This window comes from Manacus candei, unplaced genomic scaffold, assembly GCF_025592945.1.
Source record: "Manacus candei isolate 608988 ecotype Guabito, Panama unplaced genomic scaffold, ASM2559294v1 h1tg000045l, whole genome shotgun sequence".
NCBI classification, from domain to species: domain Eukaryota; kingdom Metazoa; phylum Chordata; class Aves; order Passeriformes; family Pipridae; genus Manacus; species Manacus candei.
Genome location: NW_026138093.1, coordinates 8,846,598 through 8,866,932, shown reverse-complemented (window position 1 = coordinate 8,866,932; position 20,335 = coordinate 8,846,598). Strand labels below are relative to the sequence as shown.

The 20,335-nt window shown below is 52.5% G+C and overlaps 1 protein-coding gene and 1 pseudogene across 1 annotated transcript in view; one reads left to right on the top strand and one right to left on the bottom strand.

The window, feature by feature from the left end:
* Positions 1-17,397, top strand: part of LOC127474856 (zinc finger protein 239-like) — a 218,817-nt gene extending 201,420 nt beyond the window's left edge. Inside the window, 3 exon segments of the mRNA XM_051796167.1 lie at positions 15,126-15,204; positions 15,393-16,391; positions 16,394-17,397. Of these exon segments, the coding sequence (XP_051652127.1) occupies positions 15,153-15,204; positions 15,393-16,391; positions 16,394-16,482 (1,140 nt within the window). The 5' untranslated portion in view covers positions 15,126-15,152 and the 3' untranslated portion in view covers positions 16,483-17,397.
* The window catches only part of LOC127474812 (zinc finger protein 729-like), a 463,770-nt pseudogene that overhangs the window by 232,088 nt on the left and 211,347 nt on the right, over positions 1-20,335 (bottom strand).

The following is a 20,335-nucleotide window of genomic DNA, read 5'->3' as shown; positions in this document are numbered from 1 at the left end:
CTCCTCTCCCCTCCCCAGTGCCACTGTTTTGTGCAGCCTCCTCATCCTTGCCCAGCCCTCCTGGCACAGTTGGACACAGCCCTTGTTCTACCCCCTCCTCAGGCACCTGCCCAACCCCCCGGGGAAAATGCTGAGCAAACCTTTCAGCTGCACTCAAATCCAATTGGAGGGGTTGGCCTCGAGGAAGAAATCCCTTCTCATTCTCCAGAACCACCAGGACAGCCTGTGTTGTGTCCTGGGCACTCCTCTGGAAGTGTGGGCTATGGAAAAGGTTTTGGTGTCAGGGATATTGAGAAGGCTGGGCAGTGTCACTGGGAGACTCTCCCAAACCCTTGGAAAGGCCAGAGCCATCCCAGAGCTTCCTGGGGCCTTGGCAAAGGCAGACATGGAACCAGTCTGCAAACAGGGCAGCAAGGAGGGTTGGCAGAGTTCCACACTACTCAGGCTCAGCAGGGAAGGGGATAGGGCAAGTCCTCCTGCAGCCATTGCCAGGCATGGGAAGGACAAGGCAGGGATTGCAGAACCCCTGTGGGAGGGAATAGAAGAGGATGTTGTGTGCCCAGACTTTATCAAGGCCCTTGACATGGTCTCCTGTGGTCTCCTTATGGCCAGACTGGTGAGAGCTGGACTGAAGAAGTGGGAGATGTGGTGGGTGGGAAGTTGGCTGAATGAAGAGTGTCAAATAAAATCCATGGTACCAATTCCTCTTGGCAGCAACTTCCTGGTGAAATCCCTCAGTGGTTAGCCCTTGAACACCACTAGAGAACATCTTTATTATCTCTCTGTACATTGGGACAAAATGTATTCTCAAGTCCTTTGTGAATGATGCCAAATTTCAGGGAGCCCTTGAGCAACCTGTCCTGGTTTAAAGACACATATTGGGGCAGGTACTCCAATAAAATGAATTCACTCCTCTTTTATTCCCCACCACTACAGGGAGACAAAATACAAGGAGGTATAAGTGAAAAAATAAGAGTTGCCTGACAAGAAATATAGCAGCAAAACCAGCAATACCAACAGAACAGTCCAAAGCAACAGCAGAGAGGGAAATTGCCTCCTCTTTCCTCTCAGGCCCCACTCCCTTTTGTAAACAGAAAAAAACAGGGATCAACACGTGCCTCCCTTCCCCCTTTTCCCTCTGAATGAACAAAGAACAAAAATTAAACCAGGAGAAAGAGAGAGCAAAGCAAAATGTGGGAAACTCTCTGGTCTGAGATCAGTTGTGCTGCCCAAGAACACGCTGACTCCAGAGGTGTCCAAGCGGGGCAGAGCCGGCGACTCCGGTCCGTGCGGCGGCGGGGGGGAGGCAGCGGCTCTGCTTGATTCCATGGAGTTCTGGGCAGGCACAGTGGGTGCCATGAGACTCTTCACTGTCACTGTGGCTACTTGGTTCCCTGAGATTCCACAGTGTCCCTGCATTCCTTTAGTTCCATGAGGCTCTGCAGTGTCACGGTGCCACTTGACTCCGTGACATTACAAAGAATCAGAATGGCCCCTTGATTTAAGGCCAACTGCACGTGGGGCTGCCTTAGGGGGTGTGTGGGCACCCAGACAAGGGAGTTGTCACCCCCTTGGACTCAGCCCTGGGGTCACCACATCGGGACTGGTCTGTCTGTCTGTGAGGTTCCCCATTCTGGAGGAATGAGGAAGAACTGGAGAGGGTCTAGAGGAGATCTGACAGGATGGAGCTTTTCTCTGTATTGGAAATAGAATGAAATCTCCACAAAGAGTAGCATAGAAGGTTCAGAATGAAGGTGAGGAAAAAGAAATGTCACTCAACGGGGACCCTTGTGCTGCAAGAGGTCACCCAGAGGGAGTCAGGATCAGCCCATGGCTTTGTGTTCCAGGGAACAGCCAGAGCTGGTGCAGAGACATCAGGGAGGGTCTAGAAATGCTGCTGGGAGGGGGTGGGAAAGCAGGAGGGGTGTGTGCAGCCTGCAAGGCCAGAGCAGCAGCAGGGCCAGGGCAGGACAGCCTGCAGGAGAGATGGCCAAGGGCTCTGGCAGGGCTGCAAGGCCCAAAGGCACCCAGGCCTTTGTCCCCTTGCCTCTGGCAGCTGCCTCTGCCACTCAGGCCACCACAAGACACTTTCCTGGCAGGTTCTGCACTTGGGTTCTGCCTCGGCCCTCCCTCAGGAGCCTGGCAGGGGTTGCCCAGGTTTGGGCCTTTGTTGTTCCTCCCCCTCCCATCCCAGTGCCCCCCAAACAGCCCTGAGCCAGCCGGGAGGGACAGGATCTGCTGGGCCAGGGCCTGGGGCTCAGGCCTTGGCCTTTGTGCTCCACAAAACCAAGGCAGGCTTTGCTCAGCATTGCAGGGGCCTGCCCAGAGCCTTTGTCTGCCTGCACTCCTGGCCTCCAAGGAGCTGCTCCAAGGAGTCCCTGGGGAGGCTTTGGCAGTGCCTGCCCTCAGTGGGGCCCAGCAATGCTTCAAGGCACTTGGAGTTGGGCTTCTGACTTCTTCAGCAGCTGCTTCAATCTTCTCTCAGTACCTCAGGATCATGGGCTGGGCTGCAAACACCCCGTGGGGCTCATTAAAATGCAGAAATCCCTCAGGATCTCTTTGTCTTCCTTTAATTGTCTTCAAGGCAATTTCAAAACAAGTCTTCAAAGTTTGTACTTTTTTTTTTTTTTTAATTCAAGGATGGCTATTTTTTAGTTCAAAGAAGAGGAGATAGAGGTGTTCTCCAAGTGATCTTGATGCTGAGTGTCTCCTTAGGAGATCTACACTGACCCTGGATGATCAACCTTGCTCCTCACCCCCCAACCTCACCAGTTCTGACATGGCCCGTCTTGGACTGACAGCTGATTGAACTCCAAACACACTGTGGGACCCATTAAAACACTGAAAAACAAATTATTTCCCTTCCTTTCATTGTCTTCAAGACTTGAACAGCTAATTGGAGTTGTTTTGTAGTTTAGCTAAGGGGGAAGATTTTAAAGTGGAAGTCACGAAAAATATAGATTTTTGATGAAAGGGAATGATTTACACAGAGCCTTGGGATGCAAGAGGGTCAGGACACCAAGGATTTGGATCCAAAGATAAGGGGGCAAAAGAGATTAGTATCACTTAATCATTTACCAGTTGAACAATTATCAAGTGGTTCAATAGCATTTGCTACAATTTTAAGTGACTGAATTACAGATTCACAATAACAACATTCATCATCATCATGGCCGGGCTTTGCGAACGAGGATTTGGGAAGGCTCTATCCACATTTGTTACAGGCACACTGGTGGCTAATGAGGCCAATACAAGATAGACATAACGGATTGCAAAAGGCACAGCAGAAAGACTCCCTAGATGGTATATTCTGCAAGACACGGTTCTTTCTGTGTTGCCTTTTCTCCTCAAGAGTGATCCCGCGTGCGTTCTCAAAGGAGACAGCTGCGTTATAGATGGTGTGTCTCCAGGTCTCCCAACTGGAGGTCAGAGTAGACCAGTTATGGTGATCAATATGGCCAAGGCTGAGATGTTGTTTCAGGGAGTCCTTGTATCTTCTCTTCGGGGCTCCTCTCTTGCGGCAGCCGGTGGCAAGTTCACCATAGAGCAGGATCTTAGGGAGGCGGTGGTTGGTCCTTCATCCTGGAGACGTGCCCTGCCCATCACAGCTGTGTTCTCAGCAACGTGGCCTCAATACTTGTGACTGCTGCTTGTTCTAGAACAGATGTGTTGGTCACATCATCTGACCAGGGGATGTTTAGGATTGTGCGGAGGCAGAGTTGATGGAAGCGTTCCAGGAGTCACAGGTGGTGGCAGTTGATGACCCATGATTCGGAACCATACAAGAGAGTAGACAGCACTGTGGCTCTGTAAACACTGATCTTTGTACTTTTCTTCAGGTGTTTATTTCACCAAACTCTTTTATGAAGCTTTCCAAAAGCTCTCTATGCCTTTGCTAACCTGTTGTCTATCTCTGCCAATCTTACCATCCAAGGAGATGAGGCTACCCAGGTAATTAAACTGCTGAACTGATTTGAGCTCTGATTGGCCAATGGTGATATGGGGATGATGGAAGACTTCCTGAGGTGCCAGTGGATAGAGAACTTCTGTCTTCTTTAAGCTGATTTCCATCCCACAGAGCTCAGCAGCCTCAGGCAGGATGTTAAATGTTGTAGAGTTGCTTCTGTGTGTGCAACAAGGGCGGCGTCATCAGCATAAAGCAGCTCCTGGACAAGATGGTTTAAGGTCTTGGTGTGGGCCTTCAGTCGCCTTAGGCTGAAAGGGCTTCCATCAGTACGGTATCGAATGTAGATCCCGTCCTGATCATCGAGGTCTGCTGTGGCCCTTTGGAGCATCCTGCTGAAAAAGACTGTATCCCAGTTCACAGAATCACAGAATTAATTAGGTTGGAAAAGACCTCTGAGATCATCAAGTCCAACCTATGACCCAACACCACCATGTCAACCAGACCATGGCACCAAGTGCCACATCCAGTTGTTTCTTAAACACCTCCAAGGACAGTGACTCAACCCCCTCCCTGGGCAGTCCATTCCCACGTCTAATCACGCTTTCAGTGAAGAAATTCTTCCTCATGTCCACCCAAAACCTCCCCTGGCACAGCTTAAGACTGTCCTGTTGTCCTGTCACTTGTTGCCTGGGAGAAGAGGCCGACCCCCACTGGCTACAACCTCCTTTAAGGTGGTTGTAGAGAGTGACAAGGTCTCCCCTGAGCCTCCTTTTCTGCAGCTTGAACCCCCCCTGCTCCCTCAGCCGCTCCTCATAGGACATGCACTGCAGATCCTTCACCAGCTCTGTTGCCCTTCTCTGGACCTGCTGCAGCACCTCAATGTCCTTCCTAAACTGAGGGCTCCAGAACTGGACGCAGAACTTGACGTGTGGCCTCCCCAGTGCTGAGTCCAGGGGGACAGTCACTGCTGTGAGAACACAGGGGGACAGTCACTGCTGTGAGAACACAGGGGGACAGTCACTGCTGTGAGAACACAGGGGGACAGTCACTGCTGTGAGAACGCTTCTGTTCCACGTTTTCACGGCGTTTGTGACAGATCAGACCAAGTGACCTTACGGGGATGGTTCTACCCCCGGCACAGGCGGTGCAAGCCCAGCAGTTGTTACACGGGACGTGCTGAGGGAGAAAGGCGCCTCCGTGTGCAGAACATCCGCACAATGTCATGTAAGGCAGGGCTCTGCTGACATCCTCCTGGGCAGTTTCAGTATTGCCATCTGAGGACTTCCCTCCTCTGATTTCACGAGCTAACTCCTGCCGTGCCAAGTTGTGGCAAGGCAGGGGCAGGAGCAAGAAAACCAGTCTGTGTGTCCAATACAGAAGGTGGGAGGGTGGGAGGCAATTCCCTCTTGGGATGGATTCTTCTGATGAAGAGTGTTCTGTCTCTTTTGGGCTGTAGGGTTGCTGCCAAAGGTGTGTGCAGACGGACAGATAAACAAGGTCAAGATGACCAAGTAAGAAATGAGGGAACACACGGCAGAACACTTTACAACTGTTGTAATCTTGGCCTGCCTGAAAAGATGAAGAAAAAGTTTTAAGATTTGTCTTGTAATTTCATAATCTTTTTTTGACTTTAAAGTTTTTGAAGAAAACTGTAGGATGTTTTTGCAGCTCCTTCTGTTGTAAACTAACTTTAAAAAGGTGAAAAAAGAACACAGAGGTCTCGAGTATTTGTCTCAGTAGTTAACAAAGTCCAGTGAAAGGTCAGTAATGGTTGGGATATAAATGGATGTTAATTAGGCATTGTCACTGGAACCCGACAACAAAAGTTTCTGTGGAAAATCACAATTTTCCTCCCAGAAGATTTATTTTGCTACCCAGTGAAGAGACTCTCTAAGTAAAATACCTAATTAATATTTGTCAGTGCAACCTACACAAGCCTACATATGGGTCTCTTGTGTTTGCCACTGGGTGCTGTGGGGAGAGAAGTGGTCACCGTGTTTTTCCCAGTCCCTTATTTTACTGGCAGAGAATCTGTATTGCTTTTTAGCAGTATTAAGGCCAAACATAACTCCAAGTATGTTTAATTAGAACAATGAATAAACTCTCTGATTGAAAATCAGGATTAGCATTCCCACTGTTGCCAGTAAACACTTTGATGGATGGCTTGAATTCCAAAATACATCTGAGATAATGTTGTTGATACTTAAATTTGTCATTTTGGCAATACCAGCTGAAGGCCAGGAAACTTTGTTTTCCTCACAACAACCAACTCCCATATTAGTCTATTAGATTTTTCATGCTGATTTTGCCAGTTCCAAGTTAATGTCTGTTTTCTAATGTTGCAGCAAAGACAATTTAGATATGCCAGCAGGTTGTCTTCTACCAAGAGCTTGTTCAATCCCACTGGATTTTTGGGATTCATAAAAGTGTAATTTAAACATCTGTTTTGATGGGCAACACCAGGAAATTTTAGGATTTTTTTCCAAAAAACACCTGCTGAATGCAGTTTGATCTTTTTCTAGTAGTTTGTAATTGCATTGTCTGAAAATTTGACTGCAAGGCAGCAGGTTAACTGAAAAGCAGAGTTTCAGGTTTATTTTAGGTATGGGAAGACTTTGGCAACCAGTGATGAGTTGTGCCAACATGGTCCCAGCTGCCCTCAGAATGCTCCCAGTCACTCCCAGTATGACCCCAGCCACCTTCACTGTGGGCCCAGTTGCTCCCAATATGATCTCAGTTGTGCCCAGCATGGTCCCAGTAGCTCCCAGTTCCTCCCAGTGTGATCCCACTTCCTCCCAGTTGCCCTTAGCACAGACCCAGTTGCTCCCATTATGATCCTGGTCTGATCCCAGTATGGTCCCAGTATGATCCCTGTACGATTGCAGTTGCCCCCTGCATGGTCCCAGTTTGTCCCAGTTGCCTCCAGCATAGATCCAGTCAATCCAAGTATGATCCCAGCCTTCCCCCACCATGGTCCCAGTCAATCCCAGTTGTCCCACTGTAGATCCAGTCACTCCCAGTTGCTCCAAGTTGCCCCCGGTGTGGTCCAAGTCGCTCCCAGTGTGGTCACAGTTACCCCCAGTATGGTTGCAGACACTCCCAGTATATCCCAGTTGCTCTCAGCATGCTCGTAGTCATACCCAGTTACTTCCACTTCCCCCAGGATGGTTCCAGTTCCCATCAGGATGATCCCAGTCACTCCCAGTCACTCTCAGTTTATGCCAGTTGCCTCCAGCATGCACCCTGTCACTCCCAGTTACTCCCAGTTGCTTCCAGCAGGATCCCAGTTGTTCCAAGGATGTTCCCAGTTGCCTTCCAGCCTGGCCCCACTGGTTCCCAGTTCCCCCCTGCGTAGTTCCAGTCACTCCCAGTTTGATTCTGGTCCCTTACAGTCACTCCCACTATGATTCCAGTATGGTGCTGGTCACTCCCACTATGATCCCAGTCATTCCAGTCACTCCCAATAGGATCCCAGTTGCCCCCAAGGTGGTCCCAGTTGTTCCCAGCCACCCCCAGGATGGTTCCTTTCACTCTCAGGGACTCCCAGTCTGAGTCCAGTATGGCCCCAGTCACTCCCAGTCACTCCCTGGAGGATGCCATTTGCCCTCTGCATGGTCCCACTTGATCCCAGTATGATCCCAGTATGAATCCAGTCACTCCCAGTATGATACCAGTAACTTCCAGACACTTCCAGTACAAAGCCAGTTTGATCCCACTCATCCCCAGTATGGCTGCAGTCCCTCTCACACACACCCAGTATTATTGCAGTCATTCCCAGTAAGACCCCAGTATGACCCCAGCAGGGGCCCAGCTGCCCCCAGTATGGTTCCAGTTGCTCCCCTTCACCCCTACTATGGTTCCAGTCACTCCCAGCCACTCCCTGTATATCCCAGTTGCCTCCAGCATTCTCCCAGTCAGTCCCAGTATGATCCCAGTCTCTCCTAGTAGGATCCAAGTTACCCCCTGCATGGTCCCAGTTGCTCCCAGTCACCCCACTGTAGTTCCAGTCTCTCCCAGTCCCTCCCAGTATGACTCCAGTATGATCCCAGTGACCCTCTATATGGTGGCACTCACACCCAGGATGAACCCAGACATGCCCTGGCACTCCCAGGATAAAGCCATTTGCCCCCAGCAGGGTCCCACTTGCTCCCAGTCACCCAACTAGAGTTCCAGTCCCTCCCAGTAGGATCCCTGTCAGTCCCAGTCTCTCCCAGTATATCCCAGCTGACCTCAGCATGCTCCCAGTCAGTCCCAGTACACTCCCAGGCAGTCCCAATATGATCCCACTCACTCCTGGTCTCTCCTAGTATATCCCAGTTGCCCCCAGTGTGGTCCCATTCACTCCTGAATGCTCCCAGTAGCTTCCAGCATGATCCCAGTTTCTCACAGCCACTCCCAGTCAACCCCAGTAGGGTCCTAGTGCCTCCCAGTATGATCCCAGTCAATTACAGCGTGATCCCACTTGTTCCCAGTATATCCCAGTTGCGCCAACATGGTCCCAACTGCCCTCAGAATGCTCCCAGTCACTCCCAGTATGACCCCAGCCACCTTCACTGTGGGCCAGTTGCTCCCAATATGATCCCAGTTGTGCCCAGCATGGTCCCAGTTGCTCCCACTTCCTCCCAGTGGGATCCTAGTAGTTCCCAGCTGCCCCTAGCATAGAACCAGTTGCTCCCAGTATGATCCTAGTCTGATCCAGTATGATCCCAGTACAATCACAGTTGCCACCAGTATGATACCAGTGACTTCCCGACACTTCCAGTAGGAAGCCAGTTTGATCCCACTCATCCCCAGTATGGCTGCAGTCCCTCTCACACACTCCCAGTATTATTGCAGTCACTCCCAGTATGATCCCAGTATGACCCCAGTAGGGGCCCGGTTGCTCCCAATATGATCCCAATTGCCCCCAGTGTGGTTCCAGTTGCTCCCAGTCACCCCTACTGTGGTTCCAGTCACTCCCAGTATATCCCAGTTGCCTCCAACATGCTGCCAGGTGCTCCCAGTATGATCCCTGTTCCCCAGTTCTGGTCCCACTGGATCCAGTCCAGGTCTCGGTGTATCCCGGTGTCCCCCCTGTCCCCCCACCCCGCTGTCACCCCCTTTTCTCTCCCCACAGAGCTCCTGAGCCGGCGGCGGCCGCAGCCCCTCCCCAGGGCCTCGGGCCCAGCCTGGACCCCCCTGTCCCTGTGAGGATTTTGGGGGGTCGTGTGTCCCCCCCCTCCCCTGCTGTCACTCTGCCTCCGCCCGGCTGCTCCCAGTGTTCCCAGTAAAGCTTCCCAGTTCTCCCCAGTCCCAGTTATTGGGGGGCAGTGGGGGAGGGCCTTGGGGGAATCCCAAGGGGTGGAACCAAGTTTGGGGGGGGCAGAACCAGCCCCAGGATGGATCAGGAATGGGGGCCCCCCTTTGTTCCCCTGTGTCAGCCTGCTCTGGGGGGGTCTTGGTGGGGCACCTGCCCCTTAAAAGGCACCCAGCTCACCCCAAAAGGTGCTGGGACCCCCCTAAACCTGCACAAAGGCCCTGGAGAACCCCCCAAACATACTCAGAGCCCACCCAGGACCATACCTAAACCCTTTTTTTGGGGTGGTGGGACCTCAAATTGAGTTGGAGGAAGCTCGGGATTGGGGGGATGATGTGGATGATGTGAGAGGAGGGAAAAATGGGGTTGGGACCCCCAGAATAATCTGGGGGTGGGGTGGGCATTGAGGGGACTATGGAAAAGTGAAAGGAAGAGAGTGAAGCATGGAAAAAGGGGGGTGGTCTGGTGGGTCAGATGGTCCTATGAGGGTCTTTGGGCACAGAGGGGCTGGGAAAGGGAGGTGGCCCCCCTGAGCTCCCAACTTACTGTGGGGTGCTGGGGGCTGCTGGATCCAATCTCAGCCTTGCATTATGCCAACACTTTCAGTTTAGAGGAATTACAGAGGTGTGACTGAACCATTTAGGTCCCCCAGGTTTTAATGATGGCAAATCAGATCTATTGATAGAAGGGGATTATTTAGGGATACAAATGATCAGACAAAAGATCTTCATCAGGATTTTTTTACTGCACAAGAGAAACACTAAAAGACAGGATAAGATAGGACAGTGCTCTACACTAAAGCAATCGTTGAAGCAATTCTACTAAAGCTGGCACAAAAGCAATAATTCTTAATTAGAGATGGATGGAACTCCCCCAGACCAACGTTCGTGGGGAGATCTCTGCTCTCAACCTCCAGGACTGACCTTGGGGGGGTCCCCAGCTAAGGCAGGAATCTCCACACACCCCCAGGAAGGGTTCTGTTGGAAGAAGCTGCCCCTGTGAGAGGGGACTGGCCCTTTGTGGTAGAAACCTCAGTCCGCTCAAGTGCAAAGGGCCGCTATGACCGCCCCCCACAAAGGACAAGACAATTGGGGAAGGAAAGAGGGTCTTGGCTAACAGAGATCAAAGATTTCATGAGGTAAAAGCAGGTTCAGTTCAGGCTGAGGGCGCTGCGGCACCGCCCGTGCGAACATTCCTGACGGGCGGGCGGGCGGAGGCTGCGGCTGCGGGGGGTGGAGGGGGCTCTGGAAAGGCGGTGCGCGCGCAGAGCGCCGCGGGTGCTTCCGGGAAGCAAAGATGGCGCTGGCTCCGTGCTGCACCGTGAGCTGGCGGGGCCTGCGGGAGAGCGGGGCTCTGGGGATCCCCTCGGGGGCTGCGAGGAGCGCGGCTGTGGGTGGAAAGGCTGGAGAGTTCGGGAGGGTTTAGCCGAGGGGTTCGGGGGCTCTCGAGAGTCAGAGCGCAGGCCTGGAACCGGGGGGGGGGCTTTGTCAACGCCCTGCCTGCACTGCGCAGGCGCGCCGGCGGAGTACTGAAGGGGGAACTGCAACTCCCATGAGGCTCTGCGCGATCCGCCATTACTTTTCCCGCCACAGCGCTCCGGCCGGCCCCGCGAACCGGCCCCAGGGAAAGGGGATCCCAGAGACCCCGCCCGAACCCCAGAGACCCCCAACACTCAGCACACAGAGACCCCACGGGGGGGGGGGGGGGGTCCCTTAAAGCCTAGCAGTGTGTTCCGGGGGTCCCCAGCCCCCCAAAGTCTGGGCGGGAGATGTACCACATCCAGGTAAAGGGATCCCAGTGCCCCCAGTATAGCCCAGTGACCTCCCAGTGACCCTTAGTACAGCCCAGTAACCCCCTCAGTGACTATCCAGTGTGTCCTAGTGACCTCCCACTGCCCCCCAGTATGGCTCAGTGATTCTCCAGTGAGCACCCAGTAACCCCCAGTATGGCCCAGTAACTTCTGAGTGCCCCCTCGTGTGTCCTGGTAATCCCCCAGTAACTTCCCAGTCCTTCCCAGTGCTCTTCCAGCATCCCTCAGTAGCCCCCCAGTCCCTCCCAGTGCCCCCTGGTTCCCCCCAGTGTGTCCCAGTAACCCCCAGTAATCCCCCAAAGCCACCAACTGTCCCCAACGTGTCCCCAGATGCCCTTGGCCTTTCTGTGAGTGTGTGTGGGAGGGCGTTTTTGTGTTCAGAGGGTCCAGTGGGGGCTCCTGGGGTGAGATAGAGGGTTGGGGACATCAGGGATGGGGTTTGGGTACACTGGGGAGAGTGGGGAGGGGTTTGTGGACAGTGGAATTGGGCGTGTCAAGATGGGAATTAGCGTGATCTGGAGGCCCTGGGGACATTGGAGACACCAGGGGAGTCTCAGGGTCTTAAGGGGGGAAATTAGGGACACCAAGAAGGTCTTGGGGACACCAGGGGGGTCTCAGGACTCACCTTAGCATGCTGCTGCCCCTCCTCTTTACCCATAGACATCATTAACCACCCCAAATGTCTCCTAACCCCCATTTTCCCTTTAATCACCTCCCCCTACAGATCCCTTTGCCCTCCCAACACCGCTTTTAACTCCCCTTAATGCACCCAAAGCCCCCCAAAACCTCCCAAATCCCCATTTAAACCCTCCCCCCGACCCCCCCCAAATCTCCCCCAGCCCCTCCCGAAATGCCTCCAACACCCCCCAAAGAGGGATCACCTGGCACCCTGGGACAGGAACACAGTGGGCTGTACTGGGGGCACTGGGCTGTACTGGGAGGGCACTGGGGGGGGCTCAGATGTCCCAGGACAACGGGGCCCAGCTTCAGGAGAGATCTGGGGAGCAGTGAGGAGGTACTGGTCTGTGCTGGTCTGTCCTGGTCTGTCCTGGTTTGTACCCCCAATCCCCAAAGCCCCTCCCCAGCTCCCCCAGGACCCTCCCACACCCCAAAGCCCCCCAGGCCCCCCCAGACCCCTGACTTGGTCCTGCTGCCCCTTGAGCATCTGCAGCTGCTGCAGAACCAGGCATTTCATCAGCAAATGTGCAGGTGACCCCAAGCTGGGGGTGTGTTGATGTGCTGGAAGGCAGGAGGGCTCTGCAGAGGGACCTGGCCCAGCTGGATCCATGGGCTGATTGCAAGGGGATGAGGTTCCAGCAGGCCAAGGGCCGGGTCCTGCCCTTTGGCCACAAGAAGCCCCGTCAGCCCCCCGGGCTGGGGCCAGAGTGTCTGGAGAGCAGGCAGGCAGAAAGGGAGCTGGGAGTGTGGATGGGCAGGAAGCTGAAGAGGAGGCAGAGTGTGGCCAGGTGGCCAAGAGGGCCAATGGCTGGTGGCCTGTGTGAGGAAGAGTGTGTCAGCAGGAGCAGGGAAGTGATTGTTGGGCTGGAGTGAGCGCTGGTGAGGCCACCCCTGGAGTGCTGTGTCCAGCTCTGGGCCCCTGAGTTGAGGAAGGCCCTGGAGGGGCTGGAGCAGGTGCAGAGAAGAGCAGCGAGGCTGGGGAAGGGAGTGGAGCACAAGTGGTGTGAGGAGAGGCTGAGGGAGCTGGGGGTGTTGAGGCTGGAGAAGAGGAGGCTCAGGGGAGACCTCCTGACTGTCTGCAAGTCCCTGCCAGGAGGTTGGAGCCAGGTGGGGGTGGGGCTGTTCTGCCAGGAAGCAGCAGTAGGACAAGAGGGCTGGGTCTTGAGCTGTGCCAGGGGAGGTTTAGGTTGGATATTGGGAAGCAATTTCTTCTCAAGAGAGTCATCAGGCCTTGGAATGGGCTGGGCAGGGAGGGGGTGGAGTCAGCGTCCCTGGAGGTGTTGAAGGTGAGGGTGGATGTGGCCTCAGTGCCATGGTCTGGGAAGCACAGTGGGGTTGGATCAGGGGTTGGACTTGATGATTTGGGAGGTCTTTTCCAACGCAGCTGATTCTGTGATTCTGTGATTGCCATTCCTATGGTAGCACACGCTTGAGGCTCCATCCCCAGGGTGATAGAGATGTCTGTCCATATATATCTCCAAGGCTAGTGTGTAAATGTGTGGTGTTAGAAAAGCAGGCTGAGTTCTGGCATAGTTTTAGAAGGAGAAGGAAGCCCAGAGGCCAGTGCAAGCAGGCAGCCCTCAGCTTGCACCTGATGTCCCCTCCCTGCAGGTTCCTGTCCTTGAGCCCAGGCCCTGAGGTGAGGCTGAGAAGTGGCGCGGAGGTGAGCCCAGAGCTGTCCCTGAGGTGAGGCTGAGAATAAGTGCAAGGCAGAGGTGCTGCTGAGGAAGGAGAGCCCTGTGGTGGGGAAGAGACAGAAGCTGTGAAAGCCCATCCCTGAGCAGGTGCTGTGTCCATCCCCTGTGTGCCAGGTGAGCTGGGGCTTTGCTGCAGAGCTGCGGGCGCTGATTTGAGGGTCTCCAAGTGCTGAGATGGTGGGCACCCAGGAACACAAACTGTGCCTGGCCACGGAGCCTGCAAGGAGGAGCAGAGACAGCCCTGGCAGTGTGGGGGGCCAGGTTGTGCCTGTGCCTTCCCCTGCAGGCCCTGGCTGTCCCTGCTGGGCCCCTGTCCATAATCCCCTCAGGTCCCTGCACACCTACTCTCCAGAGATTGACTCCCTGCAGACTTTGCATGGAAATCTGTGCTGGCAGCTGCATCCTGAGCCTGAGCGCAGTTTGTATCCCCGAGTGCTGATTCAACCTGGGGACCCAAGGGATCCTCTGCCATTCCATCTGTGCTGGTTTAAGGGTAAGCCAGCAGGGAAAATGAACTCAACTCAAAAGAGAGACCACAAGTCAGAATAACAATTTATTAAAACAACACAACAAGTATGATTATGCAGACAAACAACTGGCTTCAATCCACAAAAACCCAAATGTACAACCCAGCACCCTGGGATATGAACAAGCGGTGTTCCCCGGGCCCCCCTTGAGCCCAAAGTAAAGGGAGAGCGGAAAAACCTGCTGGTGGGAGAGCTGTTGCAGTCCGGTCAGAATGGTGATTGCAGTCCAGTCGAGGGTGGTGGTCTCAGTCTGGCCGAGAGCAGTGAGCTGCAGTCCTCCTCTGGGTCCCACGAGTGGTAGAAAAGTTCTGAAACTCCAGGTTTATATATTCTCCAGTTCAGGCAGGAATGGTCAATCCTTCCCTCAGAGCGGGGAATTCCATAAAAGGAATGGTCAATCCTTCCCTCAGAGCGGGGAATTCCATAAAAGGGTATGAGGACAGGAACATCCCCCCACAGGCAGGCCCCCTCTGCCCCTGACAACAGTTTCTGGGAAATGGCATGGAGGGCCATAGAATACACAGTTCTGGGCTATACCTATCCAGTGATGAATCGGTCCCAGCTGTTCTAACTAGGACACCATCCATGCAGCAGGAGTCACCCTCCTGCCCTTGACGCCCTGCAGAGGAACAAGTGCCATGTCTCTGTTTGGGAGAAGCCAGATGCTGCCCCTGGGCCATCAGAAGTGGTGCTGAAGCCTCTTTCAGCCCAGCCCTGGGTGCAGTTTTCTCATCCCCTCACCGAGTGCCAGCACTGACCAACCAGGGCGTTTGGCACACTTGGTTTGGTGGTTTGGAGAAACAACCCCAGACTGGCAGGGGGCCAGAGAACCTTGAGGAACAGCCCTGGCGAGTTTTAAGTGATACTACATTAATACAGCTTTTGATTAATATATTGCAACTCAATCAAGTGCTCATGAAGTGACCTCACTCTCCTCATCCTCCCAATTGAACACCTTTTTTGGGGTTGAATCTTCATATTTTGTGTATTTTTTTCGCTTAAGTTTAACTTTTTGTAGTTTGTGAGGAGGTTCATCTCGCCATTTCTAAGAGGTTTTTTACCTGAATCATGTTGGTTTGGGATTTCTGGGCCGAATCTTGGTGTTTGGGAGGTTTTTATGGTCACAGGATGCCCGGTGAGTTCTAGAGATGGACTTGGGCAGGAGGAACCCCCAAGCCAACACGCTCAGCCCTTGTTTTCCCCCCATCAGGATTTGTCCTTCCCAAAGCTTGGGCGGATGGAGGAGGAGGCTGCGAGGAAGAGGAAGATGCCTTGGGCCCCCCAGGCAGGTGAGGAGGAAGTCAGTGTCCCTTTGGGCGGGTGTTGTGCTGGCTCTGTCAGCCCAGCATGGCCCCGGCTGCAGGACAACCCCGCTGGCGCCGCCGTCCTGCCGGGGCCGGAGTTGGGGGGATGTCCTTGGCCTTCCCTGTGGGCCGGAGGCAAATCCCCTGCCTGTCCTTCTTGCTTCCTGCCCCAGGCCCCGAGCTGAGGAGGGAGAGCGCGGAGGACAAATCCCCCCGTGAGACCCTGGTGGGAGAGGCCGTTTTGAAGGGCTCCCCGGCGCAGGAAGGCAGCGGGGAGGAAAAGGGCCGGAGATCCCCCCGCAGGAGGGGCTCCAAAGCCAGCCCAGGGTGCTCTGAGGAGGAAAGAGCCAGCCTGTGCCGGGAAGGCGGCCAGAGCTTGAGGGGGAGCTCTGACCTGGTGGAGCCTGAGCAGCCTCCCAGCAGGGAGAAACCCTTCAGGTGCTTGGAATGTGGGAAGACCTTCAACAGGAGCAGCACCCTCCTCACCCATCAGCACATCCACACCGGGGAACGGCCCTACCCGTGTGGGGAATGTGGGAAGAGCTTCAGGCAAAGTTCCAACCTTATCCAACACCAGCGCATCCACAGTGGGGAATGGCCCTACACATGTAGGGAATGTGGGAAGGGCTTCAGTGACAGGTCCACTCAACGCACCCACCAGCGCATCCATACTGGGGAACGTCCCTACAAGTGTGGGGAATGTGGGAAGAGCTTCAGCTGCAGCTCCAACCTCCACATCCACCAGCGCATCCACACTGGAGAACGTCCCTACACGTGTGGGGAATGTGGGAAGAGTTTCAGGCACAGCTCCACCCTCCACTCCCACCAGCTCATCCACACTGGGGAACTTCCCTACACATGTGGGGAATGTGGGAAGAGCTTCAACTGCAGCTCCAACCTCCTCAGCCACCAACGCATCCACACTGGGGAGCGGCCTTACACGTGTGGGGAATGTGGGAAGAGCTTCAGTGACAGCTCCAATCTTCACGCCCACCAACGCATCCACACCGGGGAACAGCCCTACACATGTGGGAAATGTGGGAAGAGGTTTCAGACCAGCTCACATCTCCTCAGGCACGAGCGGACGCACACGGATGAGAGGCCCTTCCGCTGCACCGACTGCGGGAAGGGCTTCAAGCAGAACTCCAACCTCGTCACCCACCGGCGCATCCACAGCGGGAGAGGCCCTACAAGTGTGGGGAGTGTGGGAAGAGCTTCACCCACAGCTCTACCTTGACCAAACACCAACAGACCCACCAGTAAGGGAAGCCCTACCAGTGCCCCGACTGCGGGAAGAGCTTTGGCCGTAGGACTGACACGCAAAAAAGGTTTCAAAAGGTCTTCAGGATTTTGAGTATCTACACTCTAACATCAGTTTATTCTTTTGAATATGTGTAAGTTTAACCTCATTTTAGTCTGAAAGCCAAATTCACCACTTCCCCATTCCCTGATAACTGTGGGCTGGTTCTGACAAGTGAGGCAGAAATTACCCACTGCCCAGCAAAAACCAGTGGGGCCAGCCAGTGGTCTCTGCCCTGGCAGCCCAGTTTCCCCAGTCTCATCTCAAAATGACCAGTTACACTGAAGCAAAGAGCACTGGAACCAGTGCAACAAACCCCAGTCTGACTTTCACACCTGCCCACGTGTCCTGTTTTCTGCTGCTCTACAGACTTCCTTGTTTAAAATACAGTGGAAAAATGAACAGTTTTGGAGGTTGTTTTGGTTTTGGGCTCGGGTGTTTTTTTCCCCCCCACTATTCTCATTAACCTCATTTCAAATCTATTTCAGTGTTTGAAGATGAATTAAAATTTTGAATGATTTTTAATGCCAATTTTAACGGGGGTACTTTTGAATTAGATGATCAATGGAGCATAGAGGCGTGAGAAAGGAATCATATTAGGATGTGAAACCAGCTAGAGTGTGGTACAATGTAACTTCATGGCACAAGCTAATTGTAAGGTCCATTGTGCTTTTTAGCAAGTCAGCCTGATATCCCCTATTATCAGAGCTGAGTTCTTCCTTGGTTTTGCTACATATTGCAAGATAGATACATCTACCCTTGAAACACAGTGATAGAGGTCATCCATAGGGGTGAGAAAGATGATGATGGGAGGAAGATTCTGTGGGCAGGGGTCACTGGCCCCTTGCCCTACAGCAGGGCATGCACAGACTGTTGCTATCAGGTGATGAACAGGCAGGGTTTGGCTGCCACTCAGGCATCACCTTATACTGGGTACTGGCCCTACGTGGTGTAATGTAGAGCTGATAAAATGGGGTGTCAGGACTGCTGGGGTGAGCGATCCTCATCCTGCCATGGAGACTGTGTTGTTCCATGGGGACGCCCGCTAAGCACGGGCACCGACCAGCTGCTGCAGATCCTGGCAGCCCTGGGCTGTCTGTGTGGGTAAGCACAGTTTATTGACAGGAAGCAACTGAGAGAACAAACTTTTTAATATCCTTTTAGTGTTTCTTTAATTCCCCTTTTATGTTTATGGTATTTTTCCTTTAGTTTCCCTTTTTACTAACCAATATCGTGTTATCCATAATATTGTGTTAAGATCCTTTTTTGGTATCCCTTTTCACTAGTTAATTCTGTATTAAATGCTGTTCGTAGTATTTGTTTTAATTCCACCCAATAAGGTAGTTATTTTGTATCCTTTTTAGTTTTTAATTCCTCTTGCTAAGTTTATTACTATTATTATTATTCTCACTGCAATAAAAGATATTTTGTGTGTTTGAATATTTCTGGCACTTGTCTTTATTCCGGACATGTATCCAAACAAACTGTTACACACACACAGCTTCTACTGAGAAGCTTCTGTCCTGTCAGGACAGTCAAACTGAACAAACGTGTTTTCTTGCTGCTGAACTTTACAAATGAAAAAAAACAAGTTACTGTTCTATGCCCAAGGTTCTGGATCCTGCCCCATGTATAACTTTAGCAGCTCTCCAGATGGAAGGGGATACCACTGCATTGGTGTTACTAGGAGTGACTTTGTGCATCCCCAGACATGGAGCTGTAGCTCACTAGACACTGAGCAGCTTACCTGTTTTTCCCCACGCCCAGTTTCCTAAAACTGAGGAAAGAAAAGCAAGTATTTGTTTAGACAGCACCACAAACCAGAGGCTGGATGGATAAAAAAGTAATTTAATAAGCCTTGCTCTCAGGAGATGCTTAATAGACAGAAACACTCCTTTAGAGGAGCAGCTAATTCACAGAAGCATCAAAGAACTTCAATCAGACATTCACTCCACAGGGACAAGGCAAGGTTTGCCTTCTCTTCATCTGAGGTGAGGTTAAGCTCTTTAACATGAACAGTGCTGCTCCTCCAAATCTGCTTCAGTGCTTCCAAGTATGACAAAGGAAAGCGCAGCCCGTGAGTCTGCTGGGGAAGAAGAAACAGAAAACAAATCCTTCAGCTGAGAGCAGTGTCCTTATTGCACAGCAGTGTGTGAGGCTGTGGGGAGGGAGCAGCAGGAATGTGCTCCCTTCCCACATGGCACTGGTGTCACTGAGAGCATTCTCCAGAAGACTCGGTTTCATCCAGGCCTGTTTTATCTTCGTAGGGAAAATGCTGAACTCTATTCCGTGTTCCAGCACGCTTTTGGAGGTGGGGATGTTTACAGCACGTGGCTTTCTCCTGTGGTTTACACATGGAAGAATTAAATAGCCTTAAACTTACACTCTTGCCTAGCCCTACCCATTATTTTTGGAAGCTCACAGAAGTTTATTTCTAGCTGCCACACGCAGTCTTTGGATATAGTTTGACACAACCACAGAGGAGCTCCATTCCCAGGCCTGGAGTCTTCAAGGGCAAGAAGGAATTTTCTGGGATCTGCACATGTTGTTCAGGTGCCAGTGTACAACCTCAGCTCTGGAGGACCAGTGAGATTTACTTCCAAAGAAAAATAAGTGCCAGGCAAAAAGCCTTGCTGTAATTACTGAGACAAGGACAGACTGTGCCCTGTTTTGCCATTCCAGTGTTTCGGATCACAGAGCAAAGACACAGCATCTCACTGCCAAAACAGCAGAAATAAAGGTTCCAAAGCTCAAAGCCATGCTTAGGAAGGATTTATGACCCAGCAAAAGCACACTGTACCTGCGAGCAGGAACAGAGACAACCTGAAAAGTACATTTCAGAACAAGGTAGGTCTTTACTCACAGTGCTGACCCACCCTACCCTAAAACGAACACCCCTGCAGTGTGTTCCATTGGATACAGAATCTAACACGGGGTTAGCATGGCAGTGATCCCTAGGGAATATCTGCTGGCCTATCCAGTAGCCTCAGTAGAGGATGTGCTAAGGACACACCAGTAAGAGCTGGTTTTAGTTGCTCCAGTAGCTTTGCTCACTGGGCCATAAGGCATGCACCAGAAATCCTGTTAACATCTCGAGTGTTTAATTAAGCATGAGATCACATTGCTCAGTTCCACTGTTGAACTGCCTCTGTGGTGCAGCCTCAGCTCCTCTGGGCACTGCAGGGCTGGGCAGAAAGGCTCTGGGTGCTGAGGATCACGGCAGAACCCAGGCCCTGCTGCCATTCTGGGCAAGCTCATCTCATGCAGCAAAACCCCCCATGGAAAGATAAGTTTTGGGGTGTCTGCAGGAACAAACCTGGGCCGTGCCATCCTCACTGCCAGTGTCATCTGTCCCCATCATGGGAGTGTCTCTCCTGTTCCTTAAGGAATGATACACATAAACCATCTCCCTGCGGATTTCATCCTAAAAGACAGCAGGAAGGAAACAGTCACATGTGATCCACAGCCTCAGACTCATCTCACTGCACTTGCCAATGCTCCTTAATTCTGGAGTCACTCTTACAACAAAGCATGCAAGTCACCCTCCCAAATGAATTGTCCAACAGCCACCTCCGACAGCAATAAAGGACTCTCCAAAACACCTCTGAAAATTTATTTACAATCATCTTCTGCCTTAAAACTGCCCCTGCTAGAGTCCCAGGAGTGATGCTGTACAGAAAACAGGCCATTTAAGGGAAAGTATTAATGAACAGGTGTGCATCAACACATTTCCAGTCTGATACTGATCTGTTTCTTAAAAATCACATGCCCATCATCAGTCCTTGGTCAGAGCTGTGCAAAGCAATTCAGAGCTCT